The 24483-nt window shown below is 41.8% G+C and overlaps 1 protein-coding gene across 6 annotated transcripts in view; it reads right to left on the bottom strand.

Moving 5' to 3' along the window:
- Positions 1-24483, bottom strand: part of SULF1 (sulfatase 1) — a 185275-nt gene that overhangs the window by 68249 nt on the left and 92543 nt on the right. For 5 of the 6 annotated variants that reach the window (XM_056109095.1, XM_056109034.1, XM_056108884.1 and 2 more), the window contains exons 3-5: positions 16252-16323; positions 15708-15939; positions 3916-4155 (exon numbers count right to left, since the gene is read on the bottom strand). In XM_056109095.1, coding sequence (XP_055965070.1) covers positions 3916-4155; positions 15708-15879 — 412 coding nt within the window. In that variant the 5' untranslated portion in view covers positions 15880-15939; positions 16252-16323. Of the gene's footprint in view, positions 1-3915; positions 4156-15707; positions 15940-16251; positions 16324-16687; positions 16748-24483 lie in introns of those variants that run through there. The other variant, XM_056108998.1, reaches the window with a different exon arrangement.

Genomic DNA, 24483 nt, shown 5'->3' on the forward strand with positions numbered 1-24483 from the left:
CACTGATTTAATACCTACCTACTCTTATTTTCCTAAGATGACTGTAACCTAATGTGATTATTTGTATATTTTTAAATGACTTTCTGTCTCTGGTTGGGTCAATAATTACTGTCACAAAGACACCTTAACTTATTAATTATCTGAGACACTTCAATATTTTTCCATCAAAGATAAATTTAAATTACACAGATCTCTATCGTGGACATTTTAATCTTCCAACTTTTAATTTTTCTGATATATTCATAGGCACATCAAAATTAATTTTCTACAGTGAATATTTTCCTTTGCCTACACGTAACTAAACATTTTGAAAAATTCCATTCCCTTAAAGAATTCCCTTTGCTTTGTAGGATGAGTCATTGAAAATTCCACTCTGTCCGAAGAGCTTGGACAACGGGTTGATTCTGAGTTGAAGTTGACTTTAGAATCAGAGTGAGATTCCAGGGAGTAAAAAGCTTGTCTCTAGAGAAGACAACTGCTTCATCCTCTGCTAGCTGCCCACTGTGCACCATCCAGGAAGCCTGATGGTGCCCAGAGAATCATCTACGACTGGGAAGAGGTTAATGGCCATACTAGAAAGAGCCCTGAAGACCAGTATCTAGATGCCTGCTGCTCCCACTAGAACATCAGATGTGTCACTACAGAAAGTCATTTTAATCCTGTAGGTCTGTGTTTGCTCCTTTGAGAATAAGGGAAGGAAACGTGTCTAAGTAACCTCTCAGTTTTGTTTAAGTTCTTGTAACCCAGTGGAGAAGGGGCAGAGCACAGTGTAATTGAAACAAGAAACAGGAGACAATATGCTGCCTTAGAAGCCACTGGTTTATTTTTATCTTGGTGACTCAATGAACTTTGCAGTAGGTCGTCTTTCCATTCTTTTGTTTTTGCCATCTGGAAGTTTAGTTCTCTATGACTCCATGGCATACAGTTTCCTGACAGCTTTTTTCTTGACTTTTGCTAGAACTACTTTTCTTTTTCAGGGTTCCATTCCTTTATATTCTATTATGCTTTATGTGTATCTTGATAAGAAACTTGGGAGTGGAGCATGCTAGATATACATGCAAAAAAGTGACAGGGAAAAAAAAAGAATTTATAGTCACATGTGTTGGAAGGCTCCTGCTACCCATGTGTTCCTTGTAACCTTCGACAATGACTCTCCCAATCTCTATTTCTTTCTTATTGGAAACCTGGGCAAATCCTTTCTTTAAAGGGTGCTGCAAGAGTTGTGTGAGACAACTTAGCTAGAGCCCGGTGCAAGGTAGGTATGCAACAAAAGCTAATTTTCTTCTTGTATTCTTTCTCAGCTTTTGTTGAGGTATTACTAATAGTAAAAAAAACTGTGTATGTACATAAAAGTGTGCAACTCAATGCCTCAATATACACAAACACGGTGTAATACTCACAGACACCTAAACAATCAGCATTTTCATACCTCGAACCTTTGCTAGTTTTTCCTGTGGCAAGAACTTGCTAAGATCTAGGAAATTTAGTAAATTCCATGTACACAATATTGCTGACCACAGTCACTGCTATTATATATTTATTTAGAATGTAATCACCTAGAACTTAATATCTTGATCTGGCCCTGGAACAAATTAATAAGTCCTAACTCACCACTTTAAATCTAGGCAGACACTGAAAGTCCTAACCCTTTAAGACCTATGGTTTATATATGATTTAACTCCATATATGGTTTCAATATATGGTTTAATTTCAATATATGGTTTAACTCCAGGGTTTCAATGATAGAGATCCTAAGAGGTTAAAAGCAGTGATTACATACAACACTGCCCATAAACAAAACACAACTTGATGGCTGAAATTAAAATCCAGGAATCAGGGTCTGGGGAGATGGCTCAAAAGACTGGAGAATATATTTTATTGCACATGGGATTCCAGGGTCTGAACCCCCATACCACATTGTCACCTGAGCACAGTGTGGAGCAGTGAAGCTGATAGCAGCCCTAGAGAAAAGAAAAAGGAAGGAAAAAAGGCAGGCAGGGAGGGGAATGAAGGAAAGAGACAGAAAGAGAGAAAGAAAGGAAGGAAGGAGGAAGAAGGGTAAGAAGGAAGAGAGGTAGGGGAAGGAAGGAAGGAAGGAAGGAAGGAAGGAAGGAAGGAAGGAAGGAAGGAAGGAAGGAAGGAAGGGAGGGAGGGAGGGAGGGAGGAAGGGAGGGAGGAAAAAAGGGAGGAAGGGAGGGACGAAGGAAAAAGGGAGGAAGGAAGAGAGGAAGGGAGGAGGAAAAAAGGAACAAAATAGGAAAGAAAAAGAACTGGCATTAGGGAACCATTCTGATTTTGCTTCTGAGCTGGTTGTACAATATTTAAAAGCCCCATCTCAGTCATAAAACATAGCCAAGTACATTTGCTGTCTATGAACCCTACAGGGATGTTTGATGGATTTTCAAATTGCTTTCGAGCTCTCGGATGAAAGGTGTCATAAATTTAAATCACTTATGTGAGAAAACATACTCAGGATAAGGCATTCTGAGTAACCAGTTTCCTTACTAAGCGTCAGCAAGCACTCTGGTGATCAAGGGGGAGTGTCCTCTATGCACAGACATCTCGAAGTGCCTGTGAATGACAATGCTATCGTAATCAGGATCAATAATTCTACCCATAAATAACAAGCATTAACTGCCCAAAGGGTGCTCTGCAAAGAAGCACATGGCCACATTTTTCCTGAGTCCAGTGGGAAAGATTAATTCCCTTTTTAAAGATATTTGAGAGACTACATTTATCTATAATCTTTCCCTCTTAAATCTTCAGAATAAGAAATCTGTGTACCTAAAAATAATTTATAACAAACAATAAAGATGACATCTTTAATCCTCATGAGCATATCTAGTTTTTTTTTAAATCAGTATTGTAGACCTTATTTCAAAATCATTATTACATCCATAAAGAAATGCTGAGAAAACCCAAGGCAAATATATAAGTATTGGGAGAATAAAGGATTGAGGGCAAACTTACCCCAAAGTATCTCATTTTCTTTCTTAGATTGGCATGATTTTGTTTGTTTGCTTTGGGGTGATCCTCAGAATTGCTGGGGGATATTCCCAGTTTTAAGTCTGGGGGTTGCTCCTGGTGGTGCAGTGCCCCAAGTGATGCTGGCAACCTAATCAGGGTCGGCCACATGCAGGGCAAGTATATTAATCCCTCACTTTCCTCTCCAGTCCTGGCATTATACTATTTTTACCTCTCCTGAGAACTACCCTCAATTGTTAACAGATGAACTAACCCTAACCCTCTTCTTGCCTTTTGTAGGTTAAACAATTATAGCATCTGTAACAAGTACCTTCCCTTCCTGGATAGGGTAAACATTTAAGAATATTGATGACCACAATTTGGGGTTATAGCAAAGAAACCCCCAATCCTGTTTATGATAATGCGCAAATAAATGGATAAGTGTGATATGCACAAGTCCAAAAAGATTACATTAGTTCAGTACATGGTTTTGACTCTCTAATGTATCCCAGACCCCGAGAGGTGCAAAGCAGTTCAGAAAGCACTCATGATTTCTCACTGAAGCACCGAGCACAAAGTGACTAACACTTGAGACAAGTCTCGAGTGGTGCTGTGATCTCTTGAGATTTGGGAGCCTGAAGGAAGCAGATAGAATGGCTGAAAACTCTTCCATTGTAGGTTCACCTGGAAAGTTCTAACTGCCGGGAGTTCGGGGAGGTACAGTACTTTGATCGTGCAGCCACTGAGAATTACTGTCTTTTCTGTAGGGAATTTCTGATTGGACATTTTTCAGAGTGAAAGGAAGGAATGGAGCGGAGACTGGGAGAGAAGAGAAAGGCATCAATGATTTCATTTAGGGACTTAAGGGGATGTCATTCATTTCACAGCAGTGCGTCTTAACGGCATCTAAGATATTATCAGAGGTTCATGGGGCAGGAAGCTCATCCTTACCTGTTCTGTAGCCGGTGTTGTTAAGATACACAGCAAAAGTCCGAGGTTCATGCATTGCCTGCCAGGAGGGCGAGGAGCAGTTCTCGTTGTTGGTGTAGACGTTGTGGTTGTGCACGTACTTGCCGGTGAGCATGGAGGACCGGGAGGGGCAGCACATGGGTGTGGTCACAAAGGCATTGGGGAAGGTGGCACCCCCATGCTCCATGATCCTTCTGGTTTTGTTCATAACTTGCAGGGACCCTGAAAGGCACAATTCCAGCTCTGTCTAGCAGAGAGCACCACATGTGCAGCCATTTCTGTCATGTCACTCAGTGGCTCTGTGCCCCTGATTTATTAATTTCCCTCCCTTGGCTTAAGGGAGTCTATAATTTGACCAGCTCTCATTTCCCGAACAGAATGAAACATTTGAGATCCTACCTTCTCAAGTATTTTGCTGAATAATAAACACATTTCAGCTTCTCCTTCCTTAATCACAAAGAAAAAAAATATGCAGGCTAATCTGATAATTAAAGCTAGAATTTTAGATATGGAGCAGATTCAAAGGCCACCAGTCCTTTGAAGATTACTGGAGAACAATAGCCTATTACACTGATATCAAAACCCTGAGCCCACCACACATACACAATGGAACTGCAGAGATTATTAGATAGTGTTTTTAATCATGAAACAAAAAAAAAGAATTTTCTACTTAGCAAAATTCCTTTTAAGATGCATATATTTTAAAGCAACAACAAAAATCTTCAACATGACTTGTTGTCCTATTACAAGCTCACCAAATACCTAACATTTTTTTTTAAATAAGGAGAGCACTGCTATCAGAATAGTATGTGTCCTGTTTGCCTGAAAATTTTGAAAGATATGTTGTTCACTTGTGAAAGAGTTATGATTCTACTGAGCTCCAAAGTATTTGCATAGTAGTAAAATATTCCATTTTAACTGAAAGGAGGAAAATGTAATGTAAGATTGCTGAGGAAGGAGAAAAAAAATTCTATTTCAAATACTTTATCCAGCCAAACACTGCAGTTGAAAAACATCCAAATACTGCAGAAAAAAAGCACAGGCCAGAATTCAATAGTCTTTTCAGGACTTGTCAAGAAACGCACTACAGAGCACTACAGCCAAGCCCATTGCATTTGAATCCTGGAGCCTCACATTTCCAACAGGTCCCACTTCTTCCAAAGAAAGGGAGAAATCTGTGTAGTTTTCCAGCAAGGAAGGAAATCGTAATGCAAACCAGGCAAGCATTCAGAGCAGAGGAGAAGCCTGCCACAGTCTAAAATGCCATAGCTCGCCTGATTTTTCATCTACTCATTTTTTTATCATACAAACGGAACATATGAAAACAGGAGGCAAGTGCCTGATTGGGTCTCATAAGAGCCTGCTGAAATATGCTTCCATTTGGAGTGCTCCCTACTGGCTTTTCTCCTGTGATTGTCTTCAGGGGACTCCCATGCCCTTTTATATTCAGAGAATAACACAGATTGAGCAAACACACACTTCATGCGGATCATTCAATCAACCTCAGTGCTCTGAGCTGATCCCCCAGGAGTAATGTAATCAGAAGGAATGGGACATTCTATATTGCTTCTGGTCTTCAGTAGTTATCAATCTAGACAAGGAACTTCATCAAAAATCTGCGTTGGTTCATGTAGAAAGCCACAGACACAGAAGGGTGTGGGAAGAGCAGTAGCAGGAACCGGGAAGACTTGAAGAAACTCCCGGATAAAGTTCTGAAAGAAGAGGGAGAACAAATAGAAGGAAAGAAGGAAAGAAAATCTGGGATGGGTGAAGTGTTTTGTTGACAGCATGGGAGAGATGTTATGTATAGTGCTCAGATGGTGGGGAAAAATATAGAGTGCAGAGAACAACACAGTGAGATTTTAGAATGAAAAATATGGCAAATTCTCTTGAGAAAACATAGGAGGTAGAGTTAGCAAATTGCTGGGATGTGGGGCAGAGATATTTGGATTCGATAGAACAGGCAAATGAAGACGGACTAGGCTCCTTGTCAAAAGCATGAATGGAATGGGTAGAAATATATCTTCGAGAGGTGTTGCTATGGCAATTGACAAGGGAGGTATTGGTCGGAGGAGAGAACAGGCTTGTTTCCCGTGGGTCTGTCCAAGAGATTACTGAAGCCATCAACTTGGAAGGCAATAAGAACCTGAACTAAATGGTGCCTGTAAAACAGCAATTCAAAAATCAGTGTAATAAAATAAAATACCAACTCATCCAATCCTGGCAATAACCATCCATGGATAGTGGGTGCTTTTATTTTTCATTCCCATAGAATAGATGAACAACTTAAGGCATAAGGGTTCAGAGTCCCTTCTGGGGACACCCTGACTCAAGTAGCAGTGTAGAGGCCAATACAGGCGTCTGCTCCACGGCCCATGCTCATAAGCTCCAGTTAGGTTAATGCCTGGCTGTGACACTGAGACACTTTCAAGATGGAGAGATAGAACTGACATCAACTCGTAGGCAAGGTCTCTCTCACTTTCTGGGGTCTCTTATTTTGGCCTCTTTGTGGAGATACAGAGCCACAGTAATGCTTGCTTCCTGCCCTCCTGCGGGTTGGAGAGCTCTCAGCAGCCCTGGCCCCTGTGAAGGGTGAATGGGCTGCAGATGTGTGTGTGCAGTGACTGACAGTCAGGCTGGGACGAGCCACACTTGGGGTGGGGGTGTTGCATGGCCAGATGCAGATAATGAGCATAGGAACCTCTTCATTCTGCTGACTTAATTTGTTTAGTAAGGGAAGCACAAAGCACTTTTCCTTTTAATGGGTGTACAGTGATAAATGCTGGTTAAGAACACCGCCACTGTGGTGGCACTTCATTTCTTTTCTTCCCTGGAAAAATATCAAAGGCTAGACAGGACTTATGTATTTTCTGCCTGGTAAGAGAAGAGACGGGGTCAAAAAGTTGGAAGGTTTAAACGGAATCTCTTCCCTTTCCATAGTTTCAGGCGTGGTGCCTAAAATGCAAATTGTACTGATAGTAGAACCATGATTTGAAGTTCAGGATTTGGGCCTCCTAACAATATTTACAAAGCAGGGTTTAGGAAGATGAGAATGAGAAGAAAACAAGTCCAAGATGGGAACGGGTGCGGTAACATTTTCGATTTTGTCAGATTCCCTCAAATAAAGCATGTGCCTTCTTATGGTCTGATTTTCTTATCTCTGAAAGTTCTTATCCTAGCTCCCTAATCAGATCACAGCGGGGGGGGGGGGGGGGGGCGAAGGGCAGGTGACATGCCTCATTTCACTTGGAGCTCAGTGTAACCTTGATTTTTCTCTTGTTCTTTTCTATTGCCCTCTCCGTCATCAACACTTGAACTCCCCAAATTTGAGTTAAGAGTCAGCTGGTTAGCATAAACTAAATATTTGCGTACTTTCCAAGTTTATATATCAAACTCTCACGGGCTGCATTAGGTTTATATATAGGGAAATGGAAGCTCTGAGTGGTGATGAGGACATGGCAACAGAACCCTCACGAATAAGATGAGAGCCCTTCTGAGAATCCAGAAAGCTACATGGTTCCTCAGCCTGTGAAGACAGCTGCCTCTGATCTGAACGTGGGTTCCCACCCGACACCAAGTCTGCTGGCACCTTGGATTTATTTCAAGAAATAAACATTTCTCTCACTGCCTATCCCTCCACCCCAGTCTTTGATATTTGCTATAGTATCGTGAATGGACAAGACAGAAGTCCATTACTATTTCGATCCTTTAAGACTTAAAGTATTAATACTGGCTGAGGGTTAAAAATACTAGTTCTGGAGGCAGAAAGATAAGACAGGAGGAAAGGCATTTCCTTTGCACGGGGTTGCAATGGTTGTAACACTGGTTTGATCTCCAGTAGTATTTACATTTCCGTGAGCACCACTGGGGTCGACTCCAGAGGACAGAGCTAGATGCCTGAGCACTGCCCAGTGTGGCCCAGAAGCCAAACCAAACCAGAATAAAAAAAAATTCTTCCTTCTACACCAGCTACACATGTCCTCTAAACTCTGTGCAGGAAGCCTAGGTGTATTACCATCTAAACGAATCCTGTGAGGTAGAAGTCATGGGGATGTTATGTTTTTATTTTTTGTTTTGCTTTTTTTGGACCACACCCAGTGATGCTCAGGGGTTACTCCTGGCTCTGCACTCAGGAATTACTCCTGGCGGTGCTCGGGGGACCATATGGGATGCCAGGGATTGAACTCAGCTCGGCCGTGTGCAAGGCAAATGCCCTACCCTCTGTACTATCACTCCAGCCCCTCACTGGGATGTTATGAAGTGGCTGCAGTTAGGTCCAGTAATGGACAGGGGCACTGCTTACTGGGCTGGCTTGGGGATAGGAAGGAGAGAGGTGGTTGACATAGATGAGTCCCGGGCTTGCCAGCAAAAGCTGTCCCAGTGCTAGAGCTCCAGGTGGGCTCCAGGGATGGCTGTCACTGCTCTTGTAGGGGTTGGGGGTGTTATAAGAGCAATCAACTGTGGGCTAGGAAGCTAACGGGGGCAGCAGCCTCAGAGAGAGGAAGGGACTTATTGAGGATTACTACAAGATTACTCTGGTTTACACTTCTGGTGCAGGGAAAAACCAAGATTCCAGAAACATTTGTTGTTTGGGTCTGATTGGGGGTGGGGGGCAGACTCATTGATGCTCAGGGCTTCTTCCTGGCTCCGTGTTAAGGGATAAGTCCTGGTAGGTGTCAGGGGACCATACACGGGGCACAGTGGTCAACCTGAGCTGACCGTGTGCAAGGCAAGCACCTGTGCCACTGCACTACCTCTCCAGCTCCAGGGACCTGTCTGGATAGAGCATGTGATAAGTTATTGGGAATGGATGGAATTCTGGCCAGGAATATAAAAGAACATAAGTCATTCTATAAACTTTAAATTCATTTATGCCCAAAGCCTCTCTATGAAAACAGTCAGGTAGGAGAAAATGTCCCACTAATCTAAATGACCTTACCAAACTCACACGAAGAGCTCAAGCGACCACATCTACAAGCTTATTTCAACAATGCTTCAATGGTCCCTCATTCAATTCTCAGCAGTTAATTATTCAGCATTTTTTAATTATCAAGTTTAAAAATTTTCATCAAGGCTGTTTATCATGTCCAAAAGGACTCATAAAACCAGAAATTCTATGATAAGTACTGTCATAATTACACCATAAGGAAATGCTAGGATGTAAGATTCATCTACACCAGGCTCCCGAGAGAGATAGCTTGGTATGGATTGTTCATAGATAAGCAATAACAAGAATCAAATACAATTTATATCAGTTGTGTAGGGCTATTTTGTAATTATTGGTGTCTGATGAAGTAAGATAAATGCTTTAAATATATAAAATGGTGTGTATTAAATAATAATTTTTAATGTGAGCTGATTTGGTATGGAGCCTTAAATAGTATAATTTCCCATATTAAGAATGGTTTTATTGGGGGCTGGAGCGATAGCACAGCTGGTAGGGCGTTTGCCTTGCACGCAGCCGACCCAGGTTCGATTCTCAGCATCCCATATGGTCCCCCGAGCACTGCTAGGAGTAATTCCTGAGTGCAGAGCCAGGAGTAACCCCTGAGCATCGCCGGGTGTGACCCAAAAAGCAAAATAAATAAATAAATAAAAATCTAAAAAAAAAAAAAAAGAATGGTTTTATTGGGGCCAGAGTGATAGTATAGCAGGTAGGGTGTTTGCCTTGCACACAGCCGACCTGGATTCTATCCCCGGCATCCCATATGGTCCCCTGAGCACAGCTAGGAGTAACCCCTGAGCATTGCTGGGTGTGATCCAAAAGAGAAAAAAAAAAAGAATGGTTTTATTGATCTCCTTAATATTTTAATATAAAGGCAGATTTATTTATTGACATAATATGACATAAAATGACACAATAAAATAGTATTTTCTTTTTCTACTCAATCTCTGAATTTAGTAGGAAAAAGCCATAGTTTTCAGCTAAAACTAGATGGAGGGAAACAGACGGATGAGGAGACCAAGAAGCAGATAATGAATAATGTTTTCAAGATCAAGAAGGCTTACTGCTTCCCCCTTACTTCTCCAAAGAGCAAAAGGCTATTTAAGACAGAGACTGGAATTGCTGTAAAAAAGGATGAAAATGCCTTCAGTTCGGACAGACAAGGCAAGTAGGTGAAGGCAATCAAGTGTACAAAATAAAAAAAAAAATCACAGGGCTTTCGTCTCTTCAGTTTTTCCCATTGGATGGGGACACTGAGCCAGAGCTTTGCCCCAGTTATAGAAAAAAAAGCCAGTATGAACTTGATGGTAAAAACGAACTGCTCTTGACTTGAGCATTGGGAAGCAAAGGATCTTGGAGGGGACTATGATATTCTAGAAAGAAACACTGCATCAATTGGGTACAGCTTCAAATCTCCTGCAAGCATTGAATTAATGGTTGCCTCAAGGGAATGTAAGTCTTGATTATTTTTTGAATTTTAAAAAAATGGCGAGAGCCTGTTTTTTTTTTTTAAATACCAAATACGTTCTATTCGACTCCCCTCCCCACCACCCCCCGCCTTTTAAAAGTTGCTTTTAAAAAACTGTGCTGGTCAAATAAACTGCAACTATGGCTTGGTTCTTGTCTATGCAGAAGTAAAGTAAATTTAGATATTTGGTTTTTTTAATTCCTTTTTTTGGGCTTTTTGGGTCACACCCAGTGATGCACAGGGGTTACTCCGGGCTTTTCACTCAGGAATTACTCCTGGAAGTGCTCAGGGGACCAAATGATGCTGGGAATCGAACCTGGGTCAGCCGCATGTAAGACAAATGCCCTACCCACTGTACTATCACTTCAGCCCCGGTATTTGGTTTCTTAATTCCACTTCTGGTGTAAGAGAAGTGTTGGATCTTATAACAAGATGTTAGACTCAGTCTAGTTTCCTAAGAATTAAGCAAATTCCGCACAGAGTCAGATCAATGGCAAATTAGCTCAATATTTGAGTCCTCAGACTGGAAGCAAAGGGTTTGAGAAGAATTTGAGCACTTTTTGTTTTTAACTTAGCTGCAGGACATTTAGAAAACCCAAATTATTTCTTTATATATATATATATATTTATTTCTTGAATCACTGTGGGAAAAGTTACAAAGCTTTCAGGTTTAAGTTTTAGTCATGCAATGATCAAACACATTTCCCTTCACCAGAACTTATTTTTCACCACCAAGAACCCCAATATACCTCCCTCCCACCCCTCCCAATCCCTGTGAGTCAGATGAATTCTATTTAACACTCTATCTACTTTGATTACATTCATTATTTCGACAAAAGATGCACCATTATTGTTTAGAGTTTACACCCAAAAATCAGAACTGCTGAAAAGGCATTGTGAAATAATTTGTTTTCTACAGTTAGTTATGAGAACCATATAATGTCGCATGGCCGCTATTGCGGCCACGTGATTTTGGATTTCTGATGTTTTACTTATTAAGCCTGGAGGTATTTCTTCCAAGAGCCAGATAATTACGAGATTGGTTTCTGTGGCTCTGGAGTCATGGCCATGCTGGAGAGCCGCTCATGGGGGCAACACGTGACCTCGGTAGGGCATGAAGGATGAGTCGGGAACGCCCCCCTTCCCATGAGGTTTTCTAATCTTTTTTTTTTTTTTTTACCCCTGGCGGTGCTCAGGGGACCATATGGGATGCTGGGAATCGAATGCGAGTCGGCGACATGCAAGGCAAACGCCCTATCTGCTGTGCTATTGCTCCGGCCCCTCTAATCTTATTTTTATTTATAAAATATCTCAAATACAGGGGAAATAACAGAACAAATAACTTTTTAAAATCAAAACTTAGCAGTGGATCATATTTATTTCATATACACTAATTTTTAAATAAAATTATGAATTATCTTGATGTGTTCTATTATTCCTCCTTTCTCCAGAGGTAAGACCATTCCAAACCTCATGCTGCTCATATTCAAGTGTTATTTTGTAGCTTAAAAAGAGTGCAATTTCTACCCATTAGCTTAGTCAAGAACTCTGAACTACTGGTAGAGGTACAAACTTAACTACTTCTAAAATTGTGGAATAAACAAATCTAGAAATAAGGAGAGCACTAGATAAGTTCTTCAGTCTTTTTTTTTTCTTTTTTCTTTTTGGGCCACACCTGGCAATGCAATGCACAGGGGTTACTCCTGGCTCTGCACTCAGGAATTACTCCTGGCAGTGCTCTGGGGACTATATGGGATGCTGGGAATTGAATCCGGGTCATCCGTGTGCAAGGCAAACACCCTACCCGCTGTGCTATTGCTCCAGCCCCAAGTCCTTCAGTCTTTCTGAAAATTACATTTTCTTCTGGGATGATAATCTTTGTCCTACTCATCCAACTGGGGTGGGATAGCAATAAAATGCAGTAATAAGAATGACTGTTCTTTGGACAAAGATAAGTGTTAGCCACATCTAAAGGTCTAGCACTTTCATTAACAGCTTCCTTATGTGTCTTACTCCCTTCACGACGTACTAGTTTATTTGATTTGTTCTCAAAGTTGAGGGAGTAGCCCCCACTCCTACTGAGTAAGAACTTGACTCCCAGCTTGATTCATAAGCTTTAATTAAAACCGTCTCAGGCTTTGTCTTTCCAGAAAAAAAAGACAGAATTCTTTTACTCTTTTCTCCAAAGAAAAGTATTCGATGACTTCTGTAATTGTTTTTCTAATGTTCTCATAAGTCGGCATATCTTTCTGGCGGCACGGTGGCCAGAATTGCCTGCGGTATTGCAGGTGCAAAAAATTTTGAAGCAAAGATTCAAACATTTCAAAGCATAATTAGATGTAAATTAAAACCAAACCAGATAGAATCCAATAATATCAAAACCACAATGAGATAATCCCTCCTACTCATTTAAATGACGACTATCAAAAATTTTAAAAGTTAGCAAATGTTGGGGAAGATGTGTAGGAATTGGAACCTTATAACTCTGTATGTAGGAATGTGAAATGGTGCAGTTGCTATGGAAACAGTAATCCCAATTAATAATAGGTGAATCAAACTATTAAGAAATTTACCTTCTGGATATATATCTCAAGTAACTGAAAGAATATATACTCATGTTCACAACAGTATTGTCACAATAATATTAAAAAATAGAAACAACCCACATTTCCTCTAAGAGATACATAGGCAAATAAAAATGGTTTAGAATAATATATTCACTGTCACTGTCACTGTCCTCCCGTTGTTCTTCGATTTGCTCGAGCGGGCCCAGTAACGTCTCCATTGGAGACTTTGTTGTTACTGTGTTTAGCATATCGAATACATCATGGGTAGCTTGCCAGGCTCTGCCATGCGGGCGAGATACTCTCGGTAGCTTGCCAGGCTCTCCGAGAGGGGCGGAGGAATCGAACTCGGGTCATCCATGTTGGCTGCGTGCAAGGCAAACGCTCTACCGCTGTGCTAGAATATTATGTAGACTTCAAAAGAAAGGAAATTCTGGCAAGCTACAACACATTTGTACCTTAAGGAAGGACACAATGGAACACTATACACAGGTAAGAAAGGGAAAAGTCATGCACACTGTTGTAACATGGATGAAACTAGAGAATCTCATGTTGAGTAAAGTCAATCAGAAGAAAAGAAGCATGTGAGTTTTGAAGATACACAGCAAGCAGCAGCAAAATCCAAAGGCAACTGAACTAGAGAAGTGGTCTACAGAACTGAATTTGTAGGGAGAGGGGTGGGCTTGATAGGGAGGAGCATTTGGAACCTTGGTGGAAGGAAGTGGATACTCTGGTGATGGATGTGATATTAGAATATTATTGTATGCAAGCAACTAATATTAGTAGCATTGTAAATTGTTGTACCTCAATAGAGATACAGGGCCAGAGTGATAATACAGTGGGTAGTGTGTTTGCCTTGCATGAGGCCAACCCTGGTTCAATCCCCAGCATCCCATAGTCCCCTGGACATTATCATGAGTAATTTCTGAGTGCAGAGGAAGAAGTAACTCCTGAGCAATGCCACTGTGACCCAAAGAGTCAATACTAATAATATAATAATACAGATATAAAACACTAACAAATTATTTATAGTCTAGAACCAGGAATGCAGGTTAGGAGTGAAGCTGGACACACCCAAAGGGGTGCCAAGGAAAGCATTCTTCACCATGCTGACCCTGCAGAAGAGAAGGAGTGTTTGCGCAAAGAGAGAGCCTGGAAGGCAAACCATCAGAACAGTCATCAGGAACGGGAGGGTTTCTCCAGAGGGTGAAAGGAGGGTGGGTAGGCAGAGGGCATGAGATGGGCAAAGGCACAGAACAGAGGTGAGGGAAATGAATCTACCAGGCATCTTCTTGAAAGTGTGAACATTTCCTTGAAACCCAGGAAGAACAAAGGTGGGAAAAGGGGCAAGAACCAGACAGAGCCTGATGGAGAGAGGAGCAGGGGAATAGACCAGAACTGCTCTGCCTACAGGGGAGAGGCAAGTTTGCTGGTATCTGAAGCAGAAAAGTCCTGATCAGCTCATTGAAAACATCTTGGGAAATGCAGTGAAATAGGTAGCAGGAGTCAAAATTACAGGGGGAGTCAGGGGTGCCAGGGGATCAGATGGCCAGCTGGTTAGGGGAAAACTGGGTGAAACACAAGGGTCAGAGACTGGATATAGTGGAAGGGAGTTGTTGAAGGGGGATTCACTTGAATGCACTTGCTCTCTCAGTGAAGGAAAACTTAAAGCACTGGCTACATGCATCCTCACATTATACCTACAAGGCTATTCACTTTGCCTTGTTGGCTAAAGATCAATACTCTTGTTCAAAAATTGAAGTGGGAGAGCGCAGATTCTGCAAATGGACTCCAACAATCATTACCCCGGCTGGCTTTTAGTGCATCTGCTTCCAGCTGGGCTCATGGAGTTAAACTTTGTTGGCATTCCAAGGTTTGGTTTCAAACTAGACATCAAAATCTCTTTCCCTGCAGATCAAATTCCAGCATTGAGGCCTTTGTCCTCAAGAACCCAAGCCAGAGAAACTGCAGAGAAGCCCAGGGCACTGTGCTGGCACTGAAGCTAAAAAATACTATTGACAGTCACGCTGTGTGTGACGGGAGAGTCAAATGGAACAATGCCTGAGAGTGAGGAATCTGGGTTCAGGAACACAAATATGAGTGGGAGTGACAGTTTTAAAGACCTTTTTAAAATCTGTCGTAGCATCCACTAGACCTTACCTCAGGTATATGGACAAGACCATGATGCAGTTTATTTAAAAAGTTGAAAGGATGAGAAATCCAACCAAATATTACAGAAATTAAGTCATATCCACTAGATATTATTAAAAAACTGACCACTCTGTTAATGAGTTAATTCTTCAGAGAAACATCCCATTTGAAGTAGTAATAGAAAATTATTACCAGAAGACACGTAGAATCCTGTAACTTTCAACTGCCTAACCAGCTGAGAATAAATCATTCACTCTAATGGTAACAACTATTAAAAGTTCCTCAAGTTCTGTCTACATTCATCTACATTACAGAATTATAGTCATAATCTCAGACCCTCTAGAAAAACTTTGCCCAACTATTGTCAATACTTGACCAAGAGTAACGGGTACATTTTCAAATCCTTGATTTTACAGCAGCCCCTGTTTACTCTTCTCTTCTTTCCTCCTGTTTTCCTAGGTCCCACCTTGAACTGTTTCAAAAGCCTTATAATCAATACAAGTTCATTTTATAAAGTAGGCAGTTGGTTAAGGTTCTATAATTAAGTACCAAAGCCCCCAAACATACACCTCTCTTACTGGAAAGACAGAGGGCCAGCGAATCATTTGAGTCAAAAGACCAACAAGTAAAAAATTCCATGTCTCACCCAATTCCACATCTTGATCGTCAGTGAGTACAAGAATAATGTTGGGTCTGATGTTTTTCCGTTCCTGCTGGATCCGTCCTCTGAATCTCGGGGACCTGACTGTTGAACAGAGGCTCCCAAGAAGCTCTGTGCCCAGGACAGCCAAAACCAGAGCACAGCCAGAATACTTCATTGTGTTGGATCCAATGTTGCAAAACTGACGGAATGGCTTAGGCTCCTGGTCTCTGCAGGTCTGGGCAGTCAGAGAGAAAAAAAGAGAGAGAGAGAGAAAGAGAGACACTAAAATGAAATCCAAACTCCAAACCCGGTTGCAGAAAAAAGGGCTACGACGAAGTGAGAAGTAGCACATAAATTGGCAGAGAACAGGCTGCGCGTGAGTCAGAAGTGGCCAACCTCACAGACGGTGGGGAGTTTTGTAAGCACTTGGTGATTTTGCAAATTCACTTTTGTCCTTTATTCTCATTCCAACTTTTCCTAGTTCAATTCATGGCCAAATTTCCAACACGGAGCTCAAATGCACAAGCTTTAGGACAAGAGTTAATACCTTGAATTAGTATCCTCGTTGAATAATCAATTTCTATGCTCAGAGGTACTCAGAACATCTGCAGATGTGGTCCTAGAGGGGAAGGGGAGGGAAAAAAATAGAAAAGAAACGTCAGTCAAGAAGTTTGACAGAGATTTCTGGGGTCTGAAGTCCTGAAGAGTTTCTTGAAACCGCGCTCTGCAAAGGAGAAACAGAAGGGCACAGCATGCAGAACTGTGCATGATGAACTCAAATCATCTCACTTCAGAATCAGCTCCAGAAAACAGTGCTCAGAGCATCATCCCTGCTCACAAGCAGACTGGACTTTAAACAGCCCCAATGAAAGTAACACTCCTAACAGCCATGCCTGCGAGCCCAGAAGCCCACCACGCTTATGAGCTCTGTCTTGGGGGAGCTGCTGCTTCAAGGCGGCTTGTGGAAGGGAGCGTTAACTCACCTGCATTTGCTATTGAGTACTTAGCAAGTGGAATGAAGCGCAAAGCTGTCATTTGTCATCTGCATTATGTCATTCACTACCCGGGTGAGTTCTTTCTGCTGACAAAGACTTCATAGTAAGTGACTGGCAGGGTAACCTTTCCCAGCCTCTGAATAGCTGCTAACTGTCCTCCATCAATCACCAGGGGAAGGGGCTCTTCCTCCAGGCAAGGCTGGTCCCTCTGTCCAGTCTGTGTCCTCAGCACTGGTGCCTAAGGGGACAGAACCCTCTTTCAACTGTCAGCACCAGCCTCACTATTAGCGCGATCTGGTGCAGTGCCGGCCGCCCAGAGCTTTGCTTTGCTGCAGCAGATCTCAACCTGCAAAGCAAAATGATTGATTTGCTCCGAGGCAGGAGGTTAGAGGCTCTCCTTCCACACAAGAAAGAAGTAAATAAAACTGGATGGGAGAAGCATTGCAAAATCGTTGCAAATCTGCACTGGGAGGGGACTTTTGAAAGGGTTGCAAAAAAAATCTCCCTTCCGTTTGAGATCACCAACCTGCTGAAAGCTTTGCTCTTGCATAGCTGAAAGCTAGCAAAGGGGTTATCCCCCCAACTCCCGCCACACCCCTCCCCCACCCTCCCAAAACATCTTGCATGACATGAGGAATATCTGCACGGGAATTTCAGCTGCCCTAAAATTAATTAGATAGCAGCCCACTTCGTCAGTCATTCTGTCCCCACACACCTGAGGGTCTGTATTTTGACCCACAACAAGAAACTGGCCTCGGTTAAACAAACAGAAGGAATTAAGCGTGAGCACTGCCAAGCAGGAGGAAAGATGCTCCCCCCCACCCCGCCCACTTCCATGCCTTCCTTCTGGACCATGGGCCATGAAAGAAGAAAGAGTGTGTACTGTTTACTCCTGCCACACACATTATTTTGTTTTACACAAACACATACCCCTATTATTTTAAACTTTATGAGATGTTTTGTAAACAGTCCTAAGGCTTTTGACTCTGCAGTCTATAATTACAGAGAGAGGGAGGGAGGAAGGGAGAAAGAGAGAGAGGGGGGGAGAGAGAGAGAGACTTAACACCCCCCCAAAAAAAGTTTTTTTTAAATAAAAATCTCATGTCTGCAACCAGGCAGTCCCAACTGTCCCAACTTCATTGTCCCCTAGAGCAGCGAACATGCCACCTCCAGCTGACCCTTTAGTTCTGAGAAAGTGAACATGCAGTGCAGTGCTCAGTGTTTGGGGGTAATAGCACAAGATCATTTCAGTGACTGTGCTGCGTGCTGAACACTGAGAAAGCCCACAATTGTTCTGGCCTGTATACATTTGTTTCACATCATGAGAAAAATGATATGAGGACAAACAGATAGGAAAACAAAGGAAATTACATGTCAAACAATAGTTTTCTCCCACAGAACAGAGAGCTCAACTGCTATCTGTGTTTCTGGAAGGCCGATTCATTAGGGAGCAAAACTATGTACACCTCTCCAAGTCCACAAATGTGATTTAAGATAGGAGGGGTTTCTTCCAGCCTGTCTTGGAAGCGAAATTCTACTGATGCAAATAACCTGGAAAGCAGTGTCTCAGATTCACTGGGTCATGTATGGCAGTGGCACACGGAGTTCAATTAATCAGCCATTCTTGGAACTGAAGAGATAGCCCAAAGAGTAGAATACTTGCCCTGCATGTGGCAAACCGGGGTTGCAACCTCAGCACCCCATATGGTTCCACCAAACCCCTCCAGGAGTCCTCTCTGAACACAAAACCAAAAGTAGGCCCTGACCACCGCCTGGTCTGGTACAAGTTCTCTCTTTCCTCCCCTCTCCCAGAAAAAAAGGAAAACTGTTCTCTCACTAAACTGAACATTCTTTTTTTAAAAAAAAAATAATTTATTTATTTATTGAATTACTGTGGGAAAGTTACAAAGCTTTCAGGTTTAGGTCTCGGTCACGCAAATATTAAACACATTTCCCTTTACCAATACTTATTTTTCACCACGAAGAACCCTAATAGACCCCCATCCCCCCACCCCTCCCAATGCCTGTGAGGCAGATGAATTCTAGTTAACACTCTATCTACTTTGACGAGATTCATTGTTTCGTTAAAAGATGCACCATTATTATTTAGAGTTTACCCCCCCCCCCCAAAATCAGGCATGTTGAAAAAGCATTGTGAAATGATTTGCTTTCTACAGCTGGGTTCAAGAATTAAATGATGTTGCGTGGCCACAATAGTGGCCGCGCGGTTTTGGATTTCTGCTATTTTACTTATTAACCCTGGAAGTATTTCTACTGAAAGTCAGATAATTAAGAGATTGGTTTCTGTGCTCTGGAGCCATGGCTGTGCTGGAGAGCCGCTCGTGGGGGGCAACTGGTGACCTCGGTAGGGCGTGAAGGACGAGCCGGGAACACCCCCCTTCCCATGAGGTTTTAGTCGCCCCATCACCACCGGCTCATACCTGGCTTTCCACAAGGCTCCCAAGTGGCTGCCATCTTTCTTTCCCTAAACTGAACATTCTTGACAATCAAGATACCGATAACATTCTCTGCCACCTCATCAACATTACTGGTTATTTTTTTTTAATTTTCTTTACTTCTTTCTTTAGGGGGAAAAAACGTTTTTAAGGTATCTCAGATAAACTACATTGAAAGTTGTTTCCTATGAAGAGGGAATGTTGAGTAAATGCATTTCTCCCACCCCTCCACCCCCTTATTTTTACTTAGAAAGTGACCTTCTTCTCTGGTGACTGAGAGGAGCATTTCTGCCACAGTTTATTAGCACTGGGTGGGACGACACATATGTAAAAGCACAGAGTGTGAGGGTCAAGAAAAGTGAACGTTCAGGCTGTTGTGAGCCGGAGCTCTCCATTTTTATCCTTTCTCGTTTCACTAAAATATGCCACACTCACCACTCTGGAAAAAAAAATCTGCACACAGACAATTCTTTATTCAAAAAATGACCTTTTAAAAACCTGTCATCCTCTCACTGCTTTCCAGCTCCAGAAGGCAAAGAAGTAAAAAAAACAGGAAGAAAAAAAACAACCTGACAGACAAAATGCAGAACTTGACAAAAGAGACACCGAGGCAAAGCTTGAATTGGATACTTGTATGTGGACGACAAGTGTCCTTAGAGACTAACAATTTGTCTTGCCGAAGTAGTAGAAATGTTTTTTTTTTTTCAAAAAAAAAAAAAGAGAAGTTTTCTCACACATGGAAAGTGAACTTGAGGAAGGGGGTTGTATTCACAAATGAGCACCAGAATACAAGTTGCCTTTTTCTCTCTCTCAGCCATAGGATGAAAACACCCATTGTGGCTTTGGCTGATCAGCGGGGACGGTTTACAGGACTTTGTTTTGGGCAGTCAAACCAAACTATAAATGTGACATTAAAAGTTTCAGGTCACAAAAAGGGTTGGAAAGACTTCAAGCCAAATGGGCAGAAAGTCTTGCTCACATGGACTGATCGAGCCATTTCTCACTGGAAATTGAGGCCCCTGTTGGCCCAATAGTTAAAGGGGAACTTGGGCTTCGACAAAGTCTACCTCATCCATACAGTGTGTGTCAGGAGAGGGGATGTGGCGATGATCTGAGAAGTCCCAGCTTTGTCCTCTGTGGTAAGTTCTTTAAGTAAGACCACGGACTCTGGGTGTGGGGTGTGGAGTGAGGAGTGTACCCTACGGTCCTTTGTTAAGGAACAGGGGCTTGGATAAGCTTACCAAAACTAGGTACTCACTTTCATTTTCACTACTCTGAGGGAATAAGAACTATGAGTGGTAAAACTGCTTTTGCTTCAGTAAAACAAGTGGTTTAGTAACTTGACCTTGAACCCACCTCTTATTTTTTAAAAATTCTTTTTCTCACCAAGTGTTAAAAAATATTTAATTTTTTCAATAGCACAGAGGGTAGGGTGTTTGATTTGCACGCGGCCGACATGGCTGACCCAAGTTCGATTCCTCCGTCCCTCTCGGAGAGCCCAGCAAACTACCGAGAGTATCTTGCCCGCACAGCAAAGCCTGGCAAGCTACCCGTGCCATATTTGATATGCCAAACACAGTAAGAAGACTCACAATGTTACTGGGCCCGCTAGAGCAAATCGATGAACAACAGGAGGACAGTGCTACAGTGCAATAGTTTAAAGTTATTGCATCACCACCAAAGTGCCTAAGCTATCTACCATTGTCTTTTTTGAAAGAAAATTGATTATAATAGTTTAGATCATGTTAAATATTATGGACATTTATTTTCTGTTATGTAGTTTCCTTACGGCAGAGCCTGGCAAGCTACCCCTGGCGTATTCGATATGCCAAAAACAGTAACAATAACAGGTCTCATTTCCCTGACGCTGAAAGAGCCTCTAATACGACAATATTAGGAAAGACGAGGGTAAGGAGATGCTGCTAAAATCGAAGGGCTGGGACAAATGGAGATGTTACTGGCACCCACTCAAGTAAATCAATGAACAACGGGATGACAGTGATACAGTGATATAGTTTCCTCACCTCACCACCACCAAAGTGCCCAGGACCTCCAACCAATGCCCTTGTGTTGAAGATCATTTTTAATTTTCTGTATTATGAGAGAAGAGGACATATATATTACAGATAGCTCTTTCCTATCTCTGGAGTTAAGCTGGATATCTTAAGAAAAAACTTCTTGTGACTGAATTACATGCTGAACTAGACACTTTCTTTTTCTCATGCAACTTCTAACTTGAAAGAATTACATGAACTTGGATATTTGACAGTCACTTTCTCAAGTAATGAATGAAATTAGACTGTCATTCCAAGGAAAACAACTCGCAGTATTTATTGCATTTGATGCCAGAGACAGAAATCTAGTTTCCAAGCTACAATCAGAATTTTCAAACACTTGAGTCTGCTGCCGTGAGCTTGACAGCTCCGTGTATAGAAAACCTTCCCGATGACATGGGTGTTGATATTAACAAATGTCATTTTTTTGACACTGTACAATGAAAGGTGTCAAGATAGAGAATATTTACATAATCCACTAAATTGATGTTTCCCACATGTCCAAATACCATGCTGCAGAATCTTATATGAATTAAAAAAAAATCAGCGTGCAGGATGACCATGGGATGTTAATGTTAGAGAGAAAAAAAAACCTCACTCTGAGGTTTCTTATAGGTTATTCATTAAGACTAGTCTTTAAGAAGTTGCCACTTGGTGCTGGAGAAATGGTATAATAGGGATAGCAATTGACTTGCACACCACAGACCCGGGTTGGGTTCCCACTACCTCATATGGTCCCCAAACCCAGCCAGTGATTCCCCAAGCACAGAGCCAGGAGTAGTCCCTTAACACTGTTGGGTGTGCCTCGCCAAAAACAAACAAAATACCATTTGGAGGATAGGCAAGTTAATTCAATGCACTAGAGTCCATGCTTTGCATGCAGAGATCGAGTTTATTCCCAGACACCCAATGATTCACCACCCCACTCTCCCCCTCCTGCCAAACACCACTTTGAGTGAACCCTGAGCACCACTGGGCGTGGACCAAAAATTAACAAATAGAATAAGAAATCACCACTTAGGTCAACTAGGGAGATAGTTCAAAGGGCTGAATGGCATACTTTCTTTTTCTTTTTAAATCCTTTCCATTGAGGTATCTGGATTTATGATATTGCTAATCATACTTTTCATGCATACATTGTTATATCATAACTAACACCAGAAAGCACATTTGCCTACATCAGTATCACAAGGACACCTCCCAGCTCCCTCACCCCACACACTCGTGCTATGTAAACTCAACTCAAGAGACAAAATCGGGGCTGGAGCGATAGTACAGCAGGTAGGGCGTTTGCCTTGCGCGCAGCCAACATGGCCAACCCAGGTTTGATTCCCAGCATCCCATATGGTCCCCTGAGCACCGCCAGAAGTGATTCCTGAGTGCATGAGCCAGGAGTAACCCCTGAGCAATACTGGGTGTGACCCAAAAAGCAAAAAAAAAAAAAAAAAAAAGAGACAAAATCTTCAGTCTCAAAGACTTTGACTATTTAGTGTTCCCTTACATGTGGGAAACCCGAGTTTATTCCCACATTCAATTTCCATTTTAAGTATTAATAGCCATAATCTATCTGCACAGAGGTTTTGGGGAATCTCAATATATTTTAATAATATAAAGAAATCCTGAGAACAAAGACATTGAGAATCACTGACTAGAGGTATACCTGGTTCCAGTTAAGCCCCAAATCTTTATTCTAAGGACTAGTCACTTTTTGTTTTTGTACTCACTCCCGCCCCCCCTCCCTTTAAAGCCTGGAGTCTATTCTAAGTTCCAGGCACCTGATATCACATAGGAATTAGCAGATGAGTATCACATAGTAGACGAGTGATGACATTGTGTGTCTGTGAGTGTTTGAGTATAATACAGATCTTTACAAGTGAATGCTCACACATCTAACATATGTGAGAGGACAAGATCAGAACAACTCACTCAGCACAGAACTCAACCTCTTGGGGATGGGGCTATAGCATTGTTTCTACTACAAAGCACTGCTACTCCCTACTTAGGGCAGAGAAAAAGAAAAAGGTCACCAGAACCAATTAAAACAGCAGGAGAGTTTTAGAACAACAGCATGCGATTACTTGAAGCTGAATTTAGCCTGAACACACTTCATTTATTGTCAGAGTGAAGCAGAATAGAATTAGATCAGCAAGAAGCTGGTATCCACATACGCCCCAAACCCCCGTGGCCAATCTACCCACTCACATCTATTAGGGTGAGTTACGAACTTCCTCTCCTCTTAATTATTGATTTCAAATTTCCCAGACATCATTTATTTTCTTTAGAGAAAGTCTTTTGGATGTGCTATTTGTTTTATGCCATATATAAAGTCATGAAGTAGATCATTTCTGATATATATATATATACATACACACACATATATATATATATATATATAAATACCAATACTGGAAAAATTCATCTACTGTTAATCCCCAGAAAATCTGTTTCCCATTCTGATTTATTGCAAGTCTAAGAAAAGAAGACCACAGTCTCTTTCTATAGAAACATTTTTTTTTTTTTGCACTGCTCACGATAAATCTCTTCCTTCATTGAATGACAGTTAAAAAATGTACATCTCTGACCTGGAACACCTTTGGGGAAATAGTTCACTATGTGATGGAATATTCCCTCAATAATGTTTGCTTTTCTATGTCCAGGGCTCCCAACATTGTGAATCCTGAAATTGGAAGGAATTGTGAAAAGCCGCACAACTCTCACAAAACTCTGAGTTTTGGTTCTCTGAGGTATGGAGAGGAGATGCACATTGAATTTCACTTCAGTTATGTCTCTACTGGATTGAATTTTTTGGTTAGCTATTGCATTTTAATAGGAATGTGTTCATTTAAAGTTTTTTGCTTTTCTTTATATTTGTTCATGGAGAAAGAAGAAAGAATTTAGAAAGGAATGGCGTTGTGGCAAGATGAAGTGAGGTTATAAACAAGAAATGTTTATAACATTTTGAGACTTAGCTCCACAAAGATAGGAAGTAAAAGCACATTAAAAATGAGCACCTCGGGCTGGGGTGATAGTACAGTGGGTAGGGCATTTGTCTTGCATGTGGCTGACCCAGGTTCGATCCCCACCATCCCATAGGGTCCCCCGGGCACTGCAAGGAACAATTCCTGAGTGCAGAGCCAGGAGTAACCCCTGTGCATCGCTGGGTGTCAACCAAAAAGCAAAAAAAATGAAAATTAAAAAAAAGAACACCTCAAGGTCCACAGAGATAGTACAGAGGGGAAGGAATATGCCTTGCATGAGGCCAACTAGGTTCAAT

This window comes from Sorex fumeus, unplaced genomic scaffold, assembly GCF_029834395.1.
Source record: "Sorex fumeus unplaced genomic scaffold, SorFum_2.1 ptg000002l, whole genome shotgun sequence".
Classification (NCBI taxonomy): domain Eukaryota; kingdom Metazoa; phylum Chordata; class Mammalia; order Eulipotyphla; family Soricidae; genus Sorex; species Sorex fumeus.